At 38.9% G+C, this 15,264-nt stretch overlaps 1 protein-coding gene across 1 annotated transcript in view; it reads right to left on the bottom strand.

Moving 5' to 3' along the window:
- Positions 1 to 1,927: 1,927 nt before the first annotated feature.
- The window catches only part of LGR4 (leucine rich repeat containing G protein-coupled receptor 4), an 82,533-nt gene continuing 69,196 nt past the window's right edge, over positions 1,928 to 15,264 (bottom strand). The window contains exons 11-18 of the mRNA XM_074841956.1: positions 15,016 to 15,087; positions 13,344 to 13,409; positions 12,219 to 12,290; positions 11,206 to 11,277; positions 10,776 to 10,901; positions 9,266 to 9,387; positions 8,547 to 8,621; positions 1,928 to 5,550 (exon numbers count right to left, since the gene is read on the bottom strand). Of these exons, the coding sequence (XP_074698057.1) occupies positions 4,274 to 5,550; positions 8,547 to 8,621; positions 9,266 to 9,387; positions 10,776 to 10,901; positions 11,206 to 11,277; positions 12,219 to 12,290; positions 13,344 to 13,409; positions 15,016 to 15,087 (1,882 nt within the window). The 3' untranslated portion in view covers positions 1,928 to 4,273. The remainder of the gene's footprint in view (positions 5,551 to 8,546; positions 8,622 to 9,265; positions 9,388 to 10,775; positions 10,902 to 11,205; positions 11,278 to 12,218; positions 12,291 to 13,343; positions 13,410 to 15,015; positions 15,088 to 15,264) is intronic.

The following is a 15,264-nucleotide window of genomic DNA, read 5'->3' as shown; positions in this document are numbered from 1 at the left end:
GTTGATTGCAGATGTGGAGCCATCTGCTTTCATGGAGTGCAGCCTTAAGATGAGCAAGAACTCTACGAAACACATTTATATTAAAATCCCATCATTTTGAATCAATAGCAGAATTCCCACTCAACATGGTTTATGTTAGTTGGAGATCACAGCACTCCTGTTTTTGAAGTCTTTGCTTCTTTAGCTAGTTTATGCTTCTGCACAAAGTCTTCCTCTCTTTTAAAGTGTCAGTAACAGATTTATTTGCTCTTTTTTGGACTGAAATTTTCAAGACACTTACTAGTTATGCTTTTGTTCCTGGAAACCAGTGAGACACTTCATATTTTGTTATCCTAAAATCTAAATAATTTCCCTATAGTAAATGCCACAGTGACCATTAACTAGTATTTCTTAGTTAAAGCCTAAACGATGATATTTTATAGCAGTGTAGCACCATGAATGCAACGTATGTACCCATTTGGTCTCCAAGTTCTTACAGTATACAACAGCAAAGAAAACAGTAATTTGTGATGTATTATCCCATTTCAGATTTCACTTCCTTATTTACTGAATCATCTTCAGCTGAACCCTAGTGCTAAGAGTAAATTGGTCAGATTCTACTGTACAATATGTGAAAGGTAATATTAAAAAAAGTCTCTCGCTAAAAATAAACATGCTAGCAGCTAAAGATCAAACGATCTAAGCAATTAAAAATTATTAAATTGAGAGTATGTATGAAACAAACTTTGCATTGTGCTTTTAATTAAAAATATTACCCTGTAAATTAAAACTGAAGGCTTAAAAATAGTAATCAGGGTGAAAAGAATTACTGGAGAAAAGTATCTTTGTATAACTTTAAAATTTCTGACTAAATTTATGATTAAACACAGGAAATTATACTGGAAAGAAATTAAAAAGGGCAAAAGGGATCTAGGCCAAAAAGTTGCTAAGTAGATGCATTATTTTTGTAAGAGAATAAAAAGGCTCCATTTCAAATTAAAAGATCTCACCAGCATACTGCCACAGCGCAGGCTAATAGCTGTCTGTAAGAAATCACTCTTAATGGGGGGGAAGGTAGGGAATACCTTAGCAACAACCTCGGCAATTTTACTTTTGACTCTGTCCCCCTGCAGAAAGCTGCTTCCTCAGAACAGCAGATGAGGAAGAACAAAATGCTCTCCTTGCCATAAGTTTTCCTTTAAAGTCAACAGCAAATTCTTTTTGTCTGCTAAGTCCAACATTGGAGCTCAGTACAACAGTTGTTTAGAGGGGTTTAGAAGCAAGGTATGTGACATTGTCACTGTAAGAACAGCTTCAGCTAGCTTTAGACTCTAGAAAATCAGAGTATTTACTTCCTGTGGACACCCCAGAAGGGTGTAACTTGTCAAGTTTGAGTTGCCTGAGTCTCAAAACTGAAATTAGGAAGCTTTGCCTAGCTGAGGAGGTGGCTACCTGAGTGACAGCTCTGAAAGCCCCTTGTACAGAGATCACTAAAAAACCTTACACAGCGCAGCTTTACAGCAAGTTGTGCCCATCTATCTGACACGGCTTTTGGAGCGGGGAGGAGAGGAAGGGAGTTCTCAGGGGATGACTTTCCTGCTGTGGCTGTGAACATCTGAACATGGCATCATGCCCTGCTACTGAGATCAGCTTGTCCAGCAAAGACACAACAAAGGAAACATTAAGTACCTGGTGGCTGGGTTTCTCTGGGCTCTCCTCGTGTGATCGTCCGTAGGTGTTGGGCACGTGGTGATCAGACAGGCAAGTTTAGCATCCCTGCATCTTGACGGGTTGATTTTAGTAGCTACTCTCTGTATTCTTTCACCTCTACCAGCAGCTAGAACCTCCGTGTGTTGGAAGACACTGGGCTGACTGCATTAAGAGTTAACCATTAGCATAACTGCAACTCCAAAAATTCTGATGTACAATGAAATACCAGAACTCCAAATAGATCACACGTCTGATCATTTTAATAGCATTTCAAGCGAAGACTCATTTGTAAAACAAGAAATAAATCCATACTCGAGAACATTGAGAACACAACAGGCTTTCCGGAAGCTTGATGGCTGGATTTCCTTCCCTACTGATTATGAAACGGCAGCTGACATTTATTGTCTATTTTGCAAAGTATTCTTCTTAGAAGTATTCTCGTTACCTGCGACTGGTTGGCAAACAGAGGGAACGTGGAACAGACTAGGACTCTTACAAAAATACGTCTTTAAAAAAACCCCACAACTCTCAGCATAGAAATAGTATCAAACCGAAAATCATTATCTGTGTGATTTTCCAATCCATACTAAAAACATTTCTAACTCAAACACAATACATGATAACGTCTTTAATAAAGAGATTGCTTTGTAAGAGGGCAAACACTTCTCTGAAGGGTTTTAACCTTTTGCATGCCAAGAGTCAGCATTAGCCCAAGATCATAAATCCACTTGTAAACTGACAACTTCCTTATTTTTCAGGTAATTCTTTTCCAAAACTCTCACCACATGTAGCAGGGAGCAGATGACATGTTATTTATGCTCAATTATTTCACATGTGCACCACTTTCAGCCTTAAATTTTTAAAAACAGAGATAAATAACAGTCAATATTCATGTACCCTTTATTTGCTTTCAGTGTAACATTCCATGCTAATTGCAGATGTAATATTCATGAGTGTAAATATAAGATTAACAACTCAGTTGGTTGTCCTCTCTGTTCTTTTTACGTGTGAATATTTTGGCTTACAAAATTAACAGCATACAGTAAATAATCCTCCCATATTTTGTACAAACTACATGATTTTGATATACAAGGATTCTGTTTTTATTACAGTGACAATATACAACCACGTCTATTTACAATGCAAAAAGTATATAAACCACATTTTAAACATTCTGCTACTGGCAGCCACTATTGTTTAGGAGGTAGCTTTAATTAACAAAATGAACTGAAGCCACATTTCCCATCATGTGTTCTATCAAATAATTTACAATACAAAGATAAAAATTCATTGTATGAACAGTATATACAGTTTAATTCTCAAAACAGCAATCTAGCTTTAAATCTTAATGAGAATGTCTCCAGAGTAACTGGGATGGCAGTGGATTTGCTCTTGATTTAGCATATTGTTCAAGAAACATACATAATTATTTAATCACGCATTCATAACTTTATATCGATCAAATTTCAAACTAAATATAGATAAATGGATCACCGATTGTACTTAAATCATCTGGGTCTCAGGACTTGAATGGTTTAAAAATACTGCACTGATTTACATGAAAATCAGTGACTTTGCACAGTGTACTTCACCCTCAGTAAAAGAATTGGAAAAATGCTTTTCTTTATTGCAAAATCGCTTTCTGCTTTCCCTCCATTTGCTAAAATCTCAGTCTATTCATAGATAGTATTGGGGTGCTGTAACATTCAACAGGCTGCAGAGTATTAGCCAGTCTTCCTGCCAAGACGTGAGCTGTATACATTGACAACACTGCTAACGCCACCCGATGCACTGATATTCCTTCCAACAGTGTGACCCCACTGCATAATACTGAAGAAAGTTGCTGTGGTTCACCTGAAGTAATGCATCATCACTGGAAAAATGTTTTCAACCCTATTATTCCTGACAGCTGTTAATATCCTTATTTCATAGTCTACAGATATTGTGGATTGCAAGTGCTTCATTGTAACAAAACCTTATTTAAAAATTGAACGTTGGCTTGAAATACAAAGCAAACATGATATTCCTATATTGCTGTCACAGTTACGTATGGGAGAATTAATCCCTTTTTTGGCCCTGCAGTAAAATTCATCCTGAGATTCAATGCTGAATACACTATACAAAGCTAGCAAGAGAGTTTTTGCTTAATTATAGAAAAGTCACATTTAAAAATAGTTTCTTTAATATTTAACAGCTGTCCTTTATATTGTGCTTTGGCAGAAAAAAAAAAAAAATCAACAGAACTTACCTCGCCAACAGCAGAAGCAAAGTACAACTGGAGTACAAAGTGGAAACACACCATCAGCATGTAAAAAACTGTATAAAAGAAACCACTATTGTGTGGAAAGAGTAAAAATATTGGGTAACAAATTTGGTTTACCAATTATTTACAGTCAGGGCAATTGATTTATTTGTTTAATTATTTTTAAATGTATGGCTCAAGAAGTTACCGCCCGCTTCCCTTCTTTACAAACGACACTAAACGATGATTACAAAAGTGCTTCCTGCTCGAAAGGTCAAAACAGGCAACAGTCTACGAAGCATTATACCTCTTTATTAGAACAGCTGATGGCAAAAAGCCTTTTCAGTCTTTCATTCTCGGTATGTTGTAGGCGTAACGAACCAAAGGGAATCCTCGGCTTTGGTAGAAACACGCGCGGCCGCAGGCCTGCACTTGGTCTGAGCTGTCCGACACGAAGGAGTCGTCCTCGTCCGCGTAGTCGGAGTGAGCTGACTGGGTGCCGCAGTCCGACCAGTAGCCGTCCGGCCTTTGGCAAGGCACCACTGCCAGCGCAGGGCAGCTGTGTGATTTTATTAAATGTTTACAGGGCACGGGCTTGGATAAAAGGAGCGATTCACAACATTCACACACGGCGACGTTACCCTGCAAATGGGTGTACACGCCACAGTCGTAGTAAAAATCCTGCGTCACGCAGCCCCCTTGGGCGTTGACAGCAATTGCTACCGCTCCGTTCTTCCTGGTCATATGGCGCCTGAGCAACTTCCAGTCTTCCTTGAACTTTGGGTTGAAAAAGACGTACAGGACTGGGTTCAGGCAAGCAGGCAACGGGAAAAATATCAAAGTAACAGACTTCATGATTTCAGGGCTGATAGAAATCGCAGTGATCAATGGTGCAAATGAGAAAAACGCAACAGGGCAGAAAAAGATGCAGTTCGTGAAGATTAGCCAAGCGACATGCTTAATCATGCTGGACTGTGAGTTTTCGGAGAGGTCCTCTTTTTCCAAGTTGCAATACAGTTTAGTGTAGATAACAGCCATTAGCAAAAATGCTAATGAATTCAGGAGCACTAAAGTTACTGTGAAACCTAACGAAGGTGTTTCTCCAGTGGGGAAGGGCAAGCAAAGGGGTGATGCTGAGTACTCCGCTTTATAAAAAAGTGGTAAGCATCCCGCTACCACAGCACACAGGAAAGCAAAAACTGCTGCAATTTGAAATTGTTTTTGGCGATTGCTTTTCCCCTTTTTAATGATCTCCTTTGCAGAGAAGCTCCGTTCAACAGCTGCCAACATCAGGAAAAAAATGGCACTTTCTGATGAAAAGACTGCAAGAAACCCAGCAACTCTGCAACCACTGCCAGTCTCCCACCATATGCCAAATTCAGCAAATCTTCCCCAAGAGACAGCATCCAAGAAAGTTAAAATACCAGTATAGACTCCCATAAATAAGTTAGAGACAGAAATCAGGCCTATAAACAGTTTGGAAGATGGCAACGGAGTACAGGATGCAAATATTGTTAACATGACAAGCAGGTTGAAGAATAAAGCAACCAAAAAAATAAACCAGACAGTAAGTCGAATCATCCAGCTGCCCAATAAATATTCACAAGGCTTAAAAGCACCTAGAAGAAAACAAAACAGAAGGACAACCAATTTAGGAAAAAAATCATGCCTTAATAAGCAAGATTTTCAAAAGGTATTACAAGAGCACTCCTCATTAATTCATGAATAGAGTACACAACTGAACTGCTAAATAGGTCAGTTGAAAATAAACTATTCTGTTGAAGCTATTTACTAATTATGCCTGAAATAATAATTACTGAGATGAATGGTCACTTGAGAATACTTTGTATAAACAAGCTAAACAAGCTTAATTAACTTTTAGCTACTCAAAGTAGTTTTTATTGGTGCCACCTAAATACTTTTTATTTTCTTTAGATTTCATACTTCATAAAAAAAGTTAATAATAAAAGCACATGTTCACAACTGACTTGTAAGGGGAAAAGAATTTTTTAGAAGTAACATGTTCTCTCAAAAAATGATCCACAAACATGCCTTCTGGAGTAACTTTTTGTCACAAGAAACATCTGTAAAACAGACGACAAATTCAATTTCATCAGCTTTAACAAGGACAAGATTATTCATCACAAGCCCTTTCCCCCACCCTCATCACTGAAAGGCACTGTGAGCTCGGAAAGTCATATAGGGAAAATGATTTTTTTTTTCCTTCTTTTGCCACTTAAAAAAGCTTAAACAATAAAAAAAAAAGTCCAACAAGGAAAATAATAGGAGGAAAGGCAAGGAAAAAAGGTCACTACCACTGCTTACCCTTCTAATCCTTCTAATTGCTATTTATTCCATAGGGAAATCCTACTGATTTTAAGTAACAATTAGAAGAGTTTAACCTCTCCTACATCCCCATTAGGCACTGCTAATTGTCCGAAGCACAATAGCTGGGGATCTCTCCCTGCAGTCAGTCACTCTGGGAGCTGAAGGTAGAGCAGAAAAATGCCAAACTGTGCTGCACCTCAGGCTGGAGCTTCTAGGCCAGACTCAGCCTGTGCAGCTCATGCCCTCCCTTTAGGCAGGTGAAAGGTAAGTACAACCCATCCCTAACATGGGCTGAGCAACTGCGGAGAACCATTAAATGTCAGTGTAAAAATCTCCCAAGGCTTAAAGCAACTTCCAGAAATTACTGAACTGACAAGTCAAATAATCTTTTTGTTTGTTTAAACAAGCAAGCTTCATTTCTGGGCAAGAAATAATGGTGCTAACTGGATTATCAGACCAGTAAAATCAGCAGTAAAATCCCTTTTTTTGCAGATATTCCAGAGTAAGACATCCTTGCCAGAATAATTTTTACAGTACATTCACATGATGCAACAATACCTGCTAAGCTGAGTCTACTTAAAAATAAAAACGACTTCCTAGTTAGGAAACGCTGTGCTCCCAAAATCAGTTTCAAGTCTTGTTTTCTAGTAGCTGTACAGTGAGGCATCTTTGGACAAACAAAACCCACCACGCTTTCCTGTCTTTCTCCCAAGGTCTAACTATCCTCAGAGTTAGAAGTTACCCTCCTCTCTTACTAATATTCCCAGCCCACCGGGGGAAATTCACACTCAGAGGGATGAATTTCACGGCTTTCAGTGCTGCGCTACTTGAGTGCCACTGTTCACAATCCATTCCTGCCATTAGGCAAAGCAGAAAGTGGATCTACGAGATGAGCAATGATTCAGAACTTACATGGTGGGTGGAGTGTCCTACTTAAGACCAGACGACAGCATGGCATAGAAAACAAGTTGTTAGTATGGGAGGGACTGGTGAAAAACAAGGCAAATTGTGAACTTGTAAAACAAGCTCTTCATTCCTTTTAGAGCTATAGCATCTCTGGCGTGGGCAAAAAGAGAGAGCTAATAGCTTTAAAGACTGAACCCATGTAATACACCATCTGAATTCTCATTCTGTGAACAGGAGATCAAAAGCAAATAAGCAACACTGGTCAAATTAATTCTCAGATCATTTACAGTTAGATTTATAATATATTTGACTTTCTGACCACAATTTTTTGGGGCTATGATCAAGAAATCCTTGTGATAGTCTGTATACTAAAGCTGGAGCTAGCCCAAAAGATGAAGAGTGAACAGATTTTCATAATGGATGTAAAATACCAGTTTAGGAGAAGAGAATGAACCAAGACTTGGAAAACCCCTGCTCATCCAGAAGTAACTTCACTGGAAGCATACACAGAAAAGTGTTCCCCCCCATCTATGTGTTTCTGTTTCTGCAAGCAGGAGGGTACAAAATGTACAGAAGGAATCCTCTGGAGAGCCCGTGGCAACGGCAAGGAAATAGGAGGCACCACAGCAAGCGCTTTAGGAGCCAAGTGGAACCATGTGTGGAAATTTGCAGTTCGAGGAAGATAAGCAGAAGGGCAGCAACTAGGCTGCTTAGAATGAAAATGTTTGTTCGCAAGATCAAAGACTTTTAACCCTCCTGGACTGTTCAAGCCTGAATTGGAGCAATTCTGCTATGCCAGCGAGGCTACCCATTTCTCAATTATCTGCAGCAGTTTAAGACGCCTGCCCAAGCTACTTGTCACAGCCCTCTGCTGTCAGTTTACGAGTCTATAGCAGGGCTGGGGAACACATAACCTGAGCATTCCTCATCCTCTCTCCTGCAAAGACATCAAGCTTAGTTAAAACCACCAATGAGAGCAGTTTGAGTTAAGCTTTTAAAGCACAGGCCGACTTCTCACTGAAATAGATGAGCATTCATCTCTTTGGCAAGAGTAATGCAGAATTAGAGGGCAGTGCATTAAACACAGCCGGCTCCAGATAGAAGTATGACAATCTTCATTGTTTTGCTTATGGAAACAAACTTCTATTTTTCTCCTAGTTCTCCAATACAGCGTTACATGTCTAAAGCTGAGCCAAATCTTTGTGACCACTCATCCAAAACAACACTGTCATCAAATGAAGTTTCACCCAAGCATTGTAGAATTTAATCTTTGGTGTACAGAACAGCTACAAGGAATGAAACATGTAATTCTGCAGACAGCAATTTGCATAACACCATGCCTGAAGTTCACAATGTGGCTAAAGCACATTATAGGATTTACCTGTTGCTGGTGTACAGTGAATAATAGTCTGTCCCAGTTCCTCATTTTCCTCATTTCTTAGAACATCTGCATCAGCTGTATCCAAGTAAAAATGAAAAACAGGTTAGTTGTAGAAAGAAAAAAGAAGTGAAATGCAGTGAAGCTGCCTAGGATGGAAGTAGTCCTCTGAAAGATCAAAGACCTAACACTTCACCAACATTCAAGCCTTTAACAAGTGGAGCTGTTCTGGTTTGCCACATAAGGTCGAACGCTGAGTGCAGAAATTGCTGCAACAGTTTGAGTTACTGCTGCCTGTCCCAGCTACTCACAATGCTTTGTAACAAAACAGCAATATCCTTCATCGTGGGGGAAAGATCTACTGGCCTTGATAGTGGAAAGACAAGGCCTTTCTGAACAGGAAGGTCGAAATGCTGAGAACCATAAAACATTTTCTGCTTTGGCAGAAAGTGACAGAAACAATACTGGCAGTTTAGAAATATGTTTTTTTTAAAAAAACAGGCAAATCTTACACTGTCAGATAAATCCATTTCACACATTTAGAAGGAACATGGCACTGCCGATCTGTAAGCAACTGCTAAGCACTTTCAGAGACAGCTTTTGTACCCCTATAAACATTTACATCTTCTAAATTTTCTTATACAAAGACAACATACATTGTTATTTGGTCTAGTCTGGCCCAAAATAATACTGCCAGTTTAGTACAATGGTTTAACCCTTACCCTTCTCACGATCCATCAAGGCACCTTGATCTTGGTGACTGGAATCTTCAGCGTTAGAGTTTAGATAAGAATCACAACCCCAAAATGCACAGCACTGGTAAGCGTATGGCACAGAGAGTGACCTGAAATACAGGCAGAACAACAAGGAGTGTTACCCACTGTAACTGAAGTTAAGATTACCATCTATTGAAAATATTTAAGTGACACACTTCAGTGCTAAAACTGAAGCTTGTTTTTGTCATGGTTGCTAATAAAAAACCTATTTCAAATTGGATCAGTTTAATAATTTCTGATGAACTTTTGCACTGAGATAAAGGATAGGTGATACATCCAAGTCTTGTCTGCTGCAAGGAGTACAAAGAAAATCCTGTGACGTTTAGCTCTCTTTATCAGTCATTCTACTCCAAACACAAACAAAATTCTGATCAGTGTTTGTGGCGTTGCTGTACAAATGAAACTTAAAACTAATTAAGCAAGTTAAAGAATAACTCTTTTGTAAGAAAGTTAATTCCCAGATGACCACTATGTTTAAAATTATATCTTTACTTCTCACTCTTCATTTTGTGGCCCCAAAATAAGATTTTTTTTTTTCTTCTATTTTTTTTGTGTGTGTTTGACAGAAATAGTACATACTATTAATCCTGGTAGAGAAGAACTACAGCTGCACATACAGAGTTTTAAGAAGTCCACATAAACAAGGAGATAATAGCAGACCAGAAGGTAATCTTCCTGACTCAAGGCTACAATATCAACTGTCTGCAGTATTGTTCCTGAATTCTGTTCTTGTAAATATTTAGGAGGAACATCAGTCTAAAGGATCCCACAATGCATTAGTTCTCAAGCACAGACCAAAACCTAAAAACCAATCTGCTGTTTCCACAGGACTGCTGAGGCCTGATTCTAAAACTGACATGGATTCTTTTGCTGGCAAAATTAGACAAATTCACAGTATCTTCACCTCCATTTTTTCCTTCGGACAGTATGGGAAACAATTTTTAACTGCTTCTTCTCAACGTGCAGAAAGATCTTTGAAAATGCAAAGCTGTTAATCACTGTCTGATGCACCTCCCACTGAACTCAGTACCAGGTTCCCATTTGAATGATTACTGTTACTCTTATCGTTTGCCTCCAAGAATAAACAGTGTATGTATAAAGCATGGTGATATGGATTCAAACACCTGCGTGTCTGCTCCCACTTTCCACACTGTGAAAGAGAGATGTGCTCAGTTCACAAATGGAAACCACCCAAACCACTACTCCAAAGTCAGATGGTATCTGCCTGAAAAGCGGTGGAGGAAAAATATAAAAGGTTCCAAGAAATTTGTCTGCAAATGGCTTCTATACCAGAATAGTCAGATGCCCCTTCATATATGCCAACATTAAGGCACTGCAGGACTCAAAGGGCCTGATCATTTGTTGTGAGTATTATTTAAACGGCCTTCATTTATTGTCACATTGCTTGCTACTGTCAAAGTAAGTGAGGCACTCTGCGGTGCTGTTACCAACGTACCGGAGCTTTGCAAAGTTCTTTGCTGCCAAAGCTTCTTTCAACTCAGAATTGCCTGCAAGTTTAAGCTGGTTGAGTCCACTCAATCCTTCAGTTGGAACTGAAGTGAGTTCATTGAAACTCAGGTCTCTGAAATGTGAATATTAAGACGGTGTTATAACAAAGTAAGTTTGAGAATCCTATAGCATACATTTCATTGAAGTAGGAAGGCTTTTTAAGGTCTCGTACCGAGGCTGTGGTCTGACGAATGCCTGTCAGTGCAGCAGGCACTTTAAAGATGCATGCCCTGCATACGTTCAGCTAGCGAGAGGTTTTGTGATTCACACAGATGAAACACACAATAGGCACATATCAATTTTAAACTAAAAATATTTACTATCTCAGCAGTTTAACGATAGAGACAGGAGGTCGCTGCACAGAATAGCCCACTTACAGGTTAACAATAGCTCCAATGGTGGTGAAAGCTTCCTTGTGGATCTGATGGATACGGTTTCTACTGAGGTCGCTGCAATGAATGCCGAATGAGATTATTTTAGCAGTTTCATCAAAACTTTGTAACAGCGACTGTACTGAGAAAAAAGCTAAGGTGACAAATACATTATGTCTTTTTCAGGAAAGCTGAACAACCCTCCCATTTCCCCTCTCTCCCCAGTCAGCCAGGTGCAGTAGCAGCCAAATCCCTTGGTAAGGCAGCTGTATCCTGCTTCACCTCATTCTCAGAATAGGATCCATCTCCCATTCCTCCCCCCTTCCCTTCCTCCCTGGTGCTAGCAGCTGGGCCTGCGCTCCCAAAGGCAGAAGCTGGCTCCGGCACCACCCATTCCCGGGCTGAAGGTGCCAGGACAATCCCTTTGGTGACAAATGCACATGTGGCAGGGGTGGGGGAAGACAACAAAAGAACAAGCAGAAGGGCATCTGCTTTGCTGGATTTCAAAATCCAGATCCAGTTGCTGCTGGACCATGACTTATATTATGACATTCTTTTTAAAACACCTGTCAGTTTGTGGATTTTTTTTTTTCTGATAATTTCAGTGTTCCTATATAATCTTCATATACCTAGAGATGTAAGGTGAGGGGATAATTTTGTTTACTGATCTGTTCCTCCTGAGAAAAACAGATAGGATCTCTCCAATAAATACTGCATCATGGAGTAACATAGCAATAATATAATGCAAAAGAGTGGACTACCAAAAAAAAAAAATCTCCTCTATTCATATATATAAAAAAATACCTTTATAGACTAGAAAAACAAAAAGGAGACTAGAAATAAAGGGACTAAACCAGCTGCTGCTAGTATCTTTTGCACATGGTTTGCTCCACCTCAGGATCCAGCATACCTGGCCTTTTGTCATCAGTCAGATTTGTAACCCCAAACCCTGGTATCAGTTTACATGGGAATCAAAAACATTATCTTGTTTTTCTCAGCATGCAGTTATGTACACTTACAGGATACGAAGGGAGGACAGTCCTTGAAAGGTATCCTCTGTGATTTCATGGATTTGATTATGCTGTAAGGAACTGCAAAGTGAAGAAGTAGAAACAGAACTTTATTGGCTAACTGGGCTGACTTCAAACAAGGGATAGCTTGGTGCCTGCTAATACACAGATTTAGCCTTACCAATGGCAAGATTTTTCTTGTTGCCCCTTGTAGGCAAACTGTTCAAGTATTTTGCATTAGCCATGTTAATACAACCATGAGGTTCTTTCATGGTACCTCTGCTCAATCTCAATTCTCAACTCATTTAAATTTCGAAGAGACTGTTAAGCGTGGACTGAATTACTTCCAAGCTAAAAGTAACACTTTGTGAACTTTGAAGAGTCACACAGATTTAAAACAAATCTACTTCATTTTGCACGGAATCTTTAGGAATATTCTAACCCTGGGTGCACTTTCATTTCTCAAAATACAGATTTAGGAAAGGAAAATGTTGAGAAATGCCTCTAGAGCTAATGGTCAAATTATACTTTCAGTTCCCTAGCTCCCTTTACAATGAACCACGTGTACAACAAGCCCAAAGATGCCAAGAGCAAAATCGGTTAAGAGGAAAGAAGCTTGAGTGCAGTAGAGGTAGAAGGAGCATTTGGAACATAAGCAGGTGGAAAAATTGTGTAGAGTCTGGAAATTAAGCTTAAGAAGCTTTAAAACAATGAAGTAAGGAAAAGCAAAGATGGGTTTTGAATGTGTCTTACAGGGACCAGAGGAAAAATCATTTTACGCAACTATAGGGTGATGGTTGGAGGGAACTGAAGAAGAGTGGAAGAGACAAGAGGAAGGAAAACACATAAAGCCCCTTCCATTTATGCATATAGCAATACTTCTATGAAATGCAGGATTAAGGTGTCCTTCATCCTTTTTTGTGCCATAGGAACAACTAAACCTTAGCTAATTGAGGATAACAAAGTGGTTGAATTCTCCGTCCAGCACACTCCTCACATGAGATGGTCCCATTATTTCTCTCTGTTCTTAATCTTAGAAACTTATGATCAAACATGAAGGAAAAAAATTTCTAGAGACTTGGACTCAGCATACTAAGGAGATAATAAAAATAAACAACATGTATTTCTACTTACATTTCCTCCAAGGAGTGGCAGCCCTTAAAACTTGGGAGGTCCTTTATATTGTTATAAGACAAGTCCCTTCAAAACAGAAAATGGGAGAAAGGTGTTTAGTTCAACTCTTTGCTACTTGAAACATCTCATCACCTGTAACCATTAAATGGATTGGCAGAAAAATCTTCCCATTAGTAACATTCTGTGGAAAAACTAAGGGCAGTTTAGAGAAAAATCATGAGGGGAATCACAAGTGTGATGTCTCCATAGTTGTCCTAACTAGCCCCACGATATACTTTGATTATACATATATACACCTAAAGGTGTAGAAAGACGTAACTGCTCTGTCAAGCTTGCAACAGTCAGCAAACAGCAGAAATAAGGCTGCCTATACAACTCTGTAAAATGTTCATTCGTTGCCTTACATTCACTCTATTCATGTAATCTTTTTAAAAGCTACATTTCTCTCTCCCCATGTTTGCCTCTGAATTCAGTGAAGTGGGTTTTTTACTTTCCTGAAATATTCAACCAGTGATGTAAAGCAAGCAAACATTAAAAAAATTTCATCCCAAAATTCTGACAAATCTTAACAACTAAAACTAGTGCTCTGTAACTGAGAAGTAATGGAGAAACAGGCTATAGCTTTACAGTGGCTTCAACAGCTCATGAGATCCCTCCCAACCAGTATTTTGATTCTATTTCTATGTATACTCTATATTCTATTTCCCTGCTTTCAGCTCTGCATCTGGATACATGCATACCCTAAAACCATAGGGTACGTATTCCCTGAATTCTGAGAGTAGTAATCTAAAAAGGTTTATTGATAATCTGCTTTTTTAGAATAAACTGGATAGAGAGTATGCAATGCAGGAATTTGGTGCTAATTTTGATTTAGTGTGCTGGTACCTCCCTAAGCAGAGTTATTCAGAATATTCTGTGAAACTATGCAGCAAAAAAGGAGACAAGAGACTTGCAAACAAACCTAAAAATTTCTGTTCAAAAAATAAACTGACATTTGAAAATAAATCCTACCTCGTCATTCTTTTTCCCCAGTTTTTCTTCTATAAAACAGAACATATTTTTCTCCTCCATTTTTCAGCACTTTCTTTTGTTCCAACTTTTCCTGCATGTATCCTTTGTAAACATGGCTTTGCCTCTCCCCTCCCAGTGGTTTCATTTATCAGTTTGGGGGTTTTTGCATTTATTTTAACACATCCTTACTGCTTTTTCTGTCTTGCCTTTGTGTTACTATTCTCTTCCTAATCCTCATCTGCATTTCTCATAGTTCCTGATGCTCCCTGTGTTCCCAAAAAAGTCAAAGCACTATAATTAAACTCTCCCTTAACCTCCGAATGTAGATGACTACTGTTGTGTTAAGAATTAATGGTGGCAGAGTGAATTTGAAGATGCCAAGACTGTTCTGCAGCACCACCTTGCATATCTTTCATAACATATGAAAGAAATACAGTGCATCTCTATAAAGGGGACCCCCTGTTTTAGGAATACAAGGCATTACATCAACTTTGCTATGAGTCTTAACTTGAAAAATCAACAAACTAGAATCAGATTTCCAGCTTTGATAGAACTACTAGGATGAGCAATTCTAAGCAATACTTTTGCTTTAAATCAGATTGAAGTTTCTTTTAAAACATTTTGATGCAGATGAAGATAGAAGCACAATGTGTATACTTACAAAGTTCGTAGCACCTTTTGCTCTTGGCATAAATTAACAGGAATACTGTTTATCTTGGTCCCTGTTAGAGTCCTGTGGAAAAAAAAGCCCATATATGTATGTTTGCATTGCTGATGGTAGATGGCATAACAAGCATAGGTGAGAGCAGAATAAGGATGCTGTCTCAAGCACCTGGGGTGCTAGATTCACCCACCAAAGTTTTTTTTGGTTTGGTTTTTGTAAGAGGCCAACTTTTCTGTTTTTCAGTTC

The sequence above is a fragment of the Strix aluco genome, chromosome 16, assembly GCF_031877795.1.
Source record: "Strix aluco isolate bStrAlu1 chromosome 16, bStrAlu1.hap1, whole genome shotgun sequence".
Taxonomy (NCBI): Eukaryota; Metazoa; Chordata; class Aves; order Strigiformes; family Strigidae; genus Strix; species Strix aluco.
This window is presented reverse-complemented; position numbering and strand designations above follow the sequence as displayed.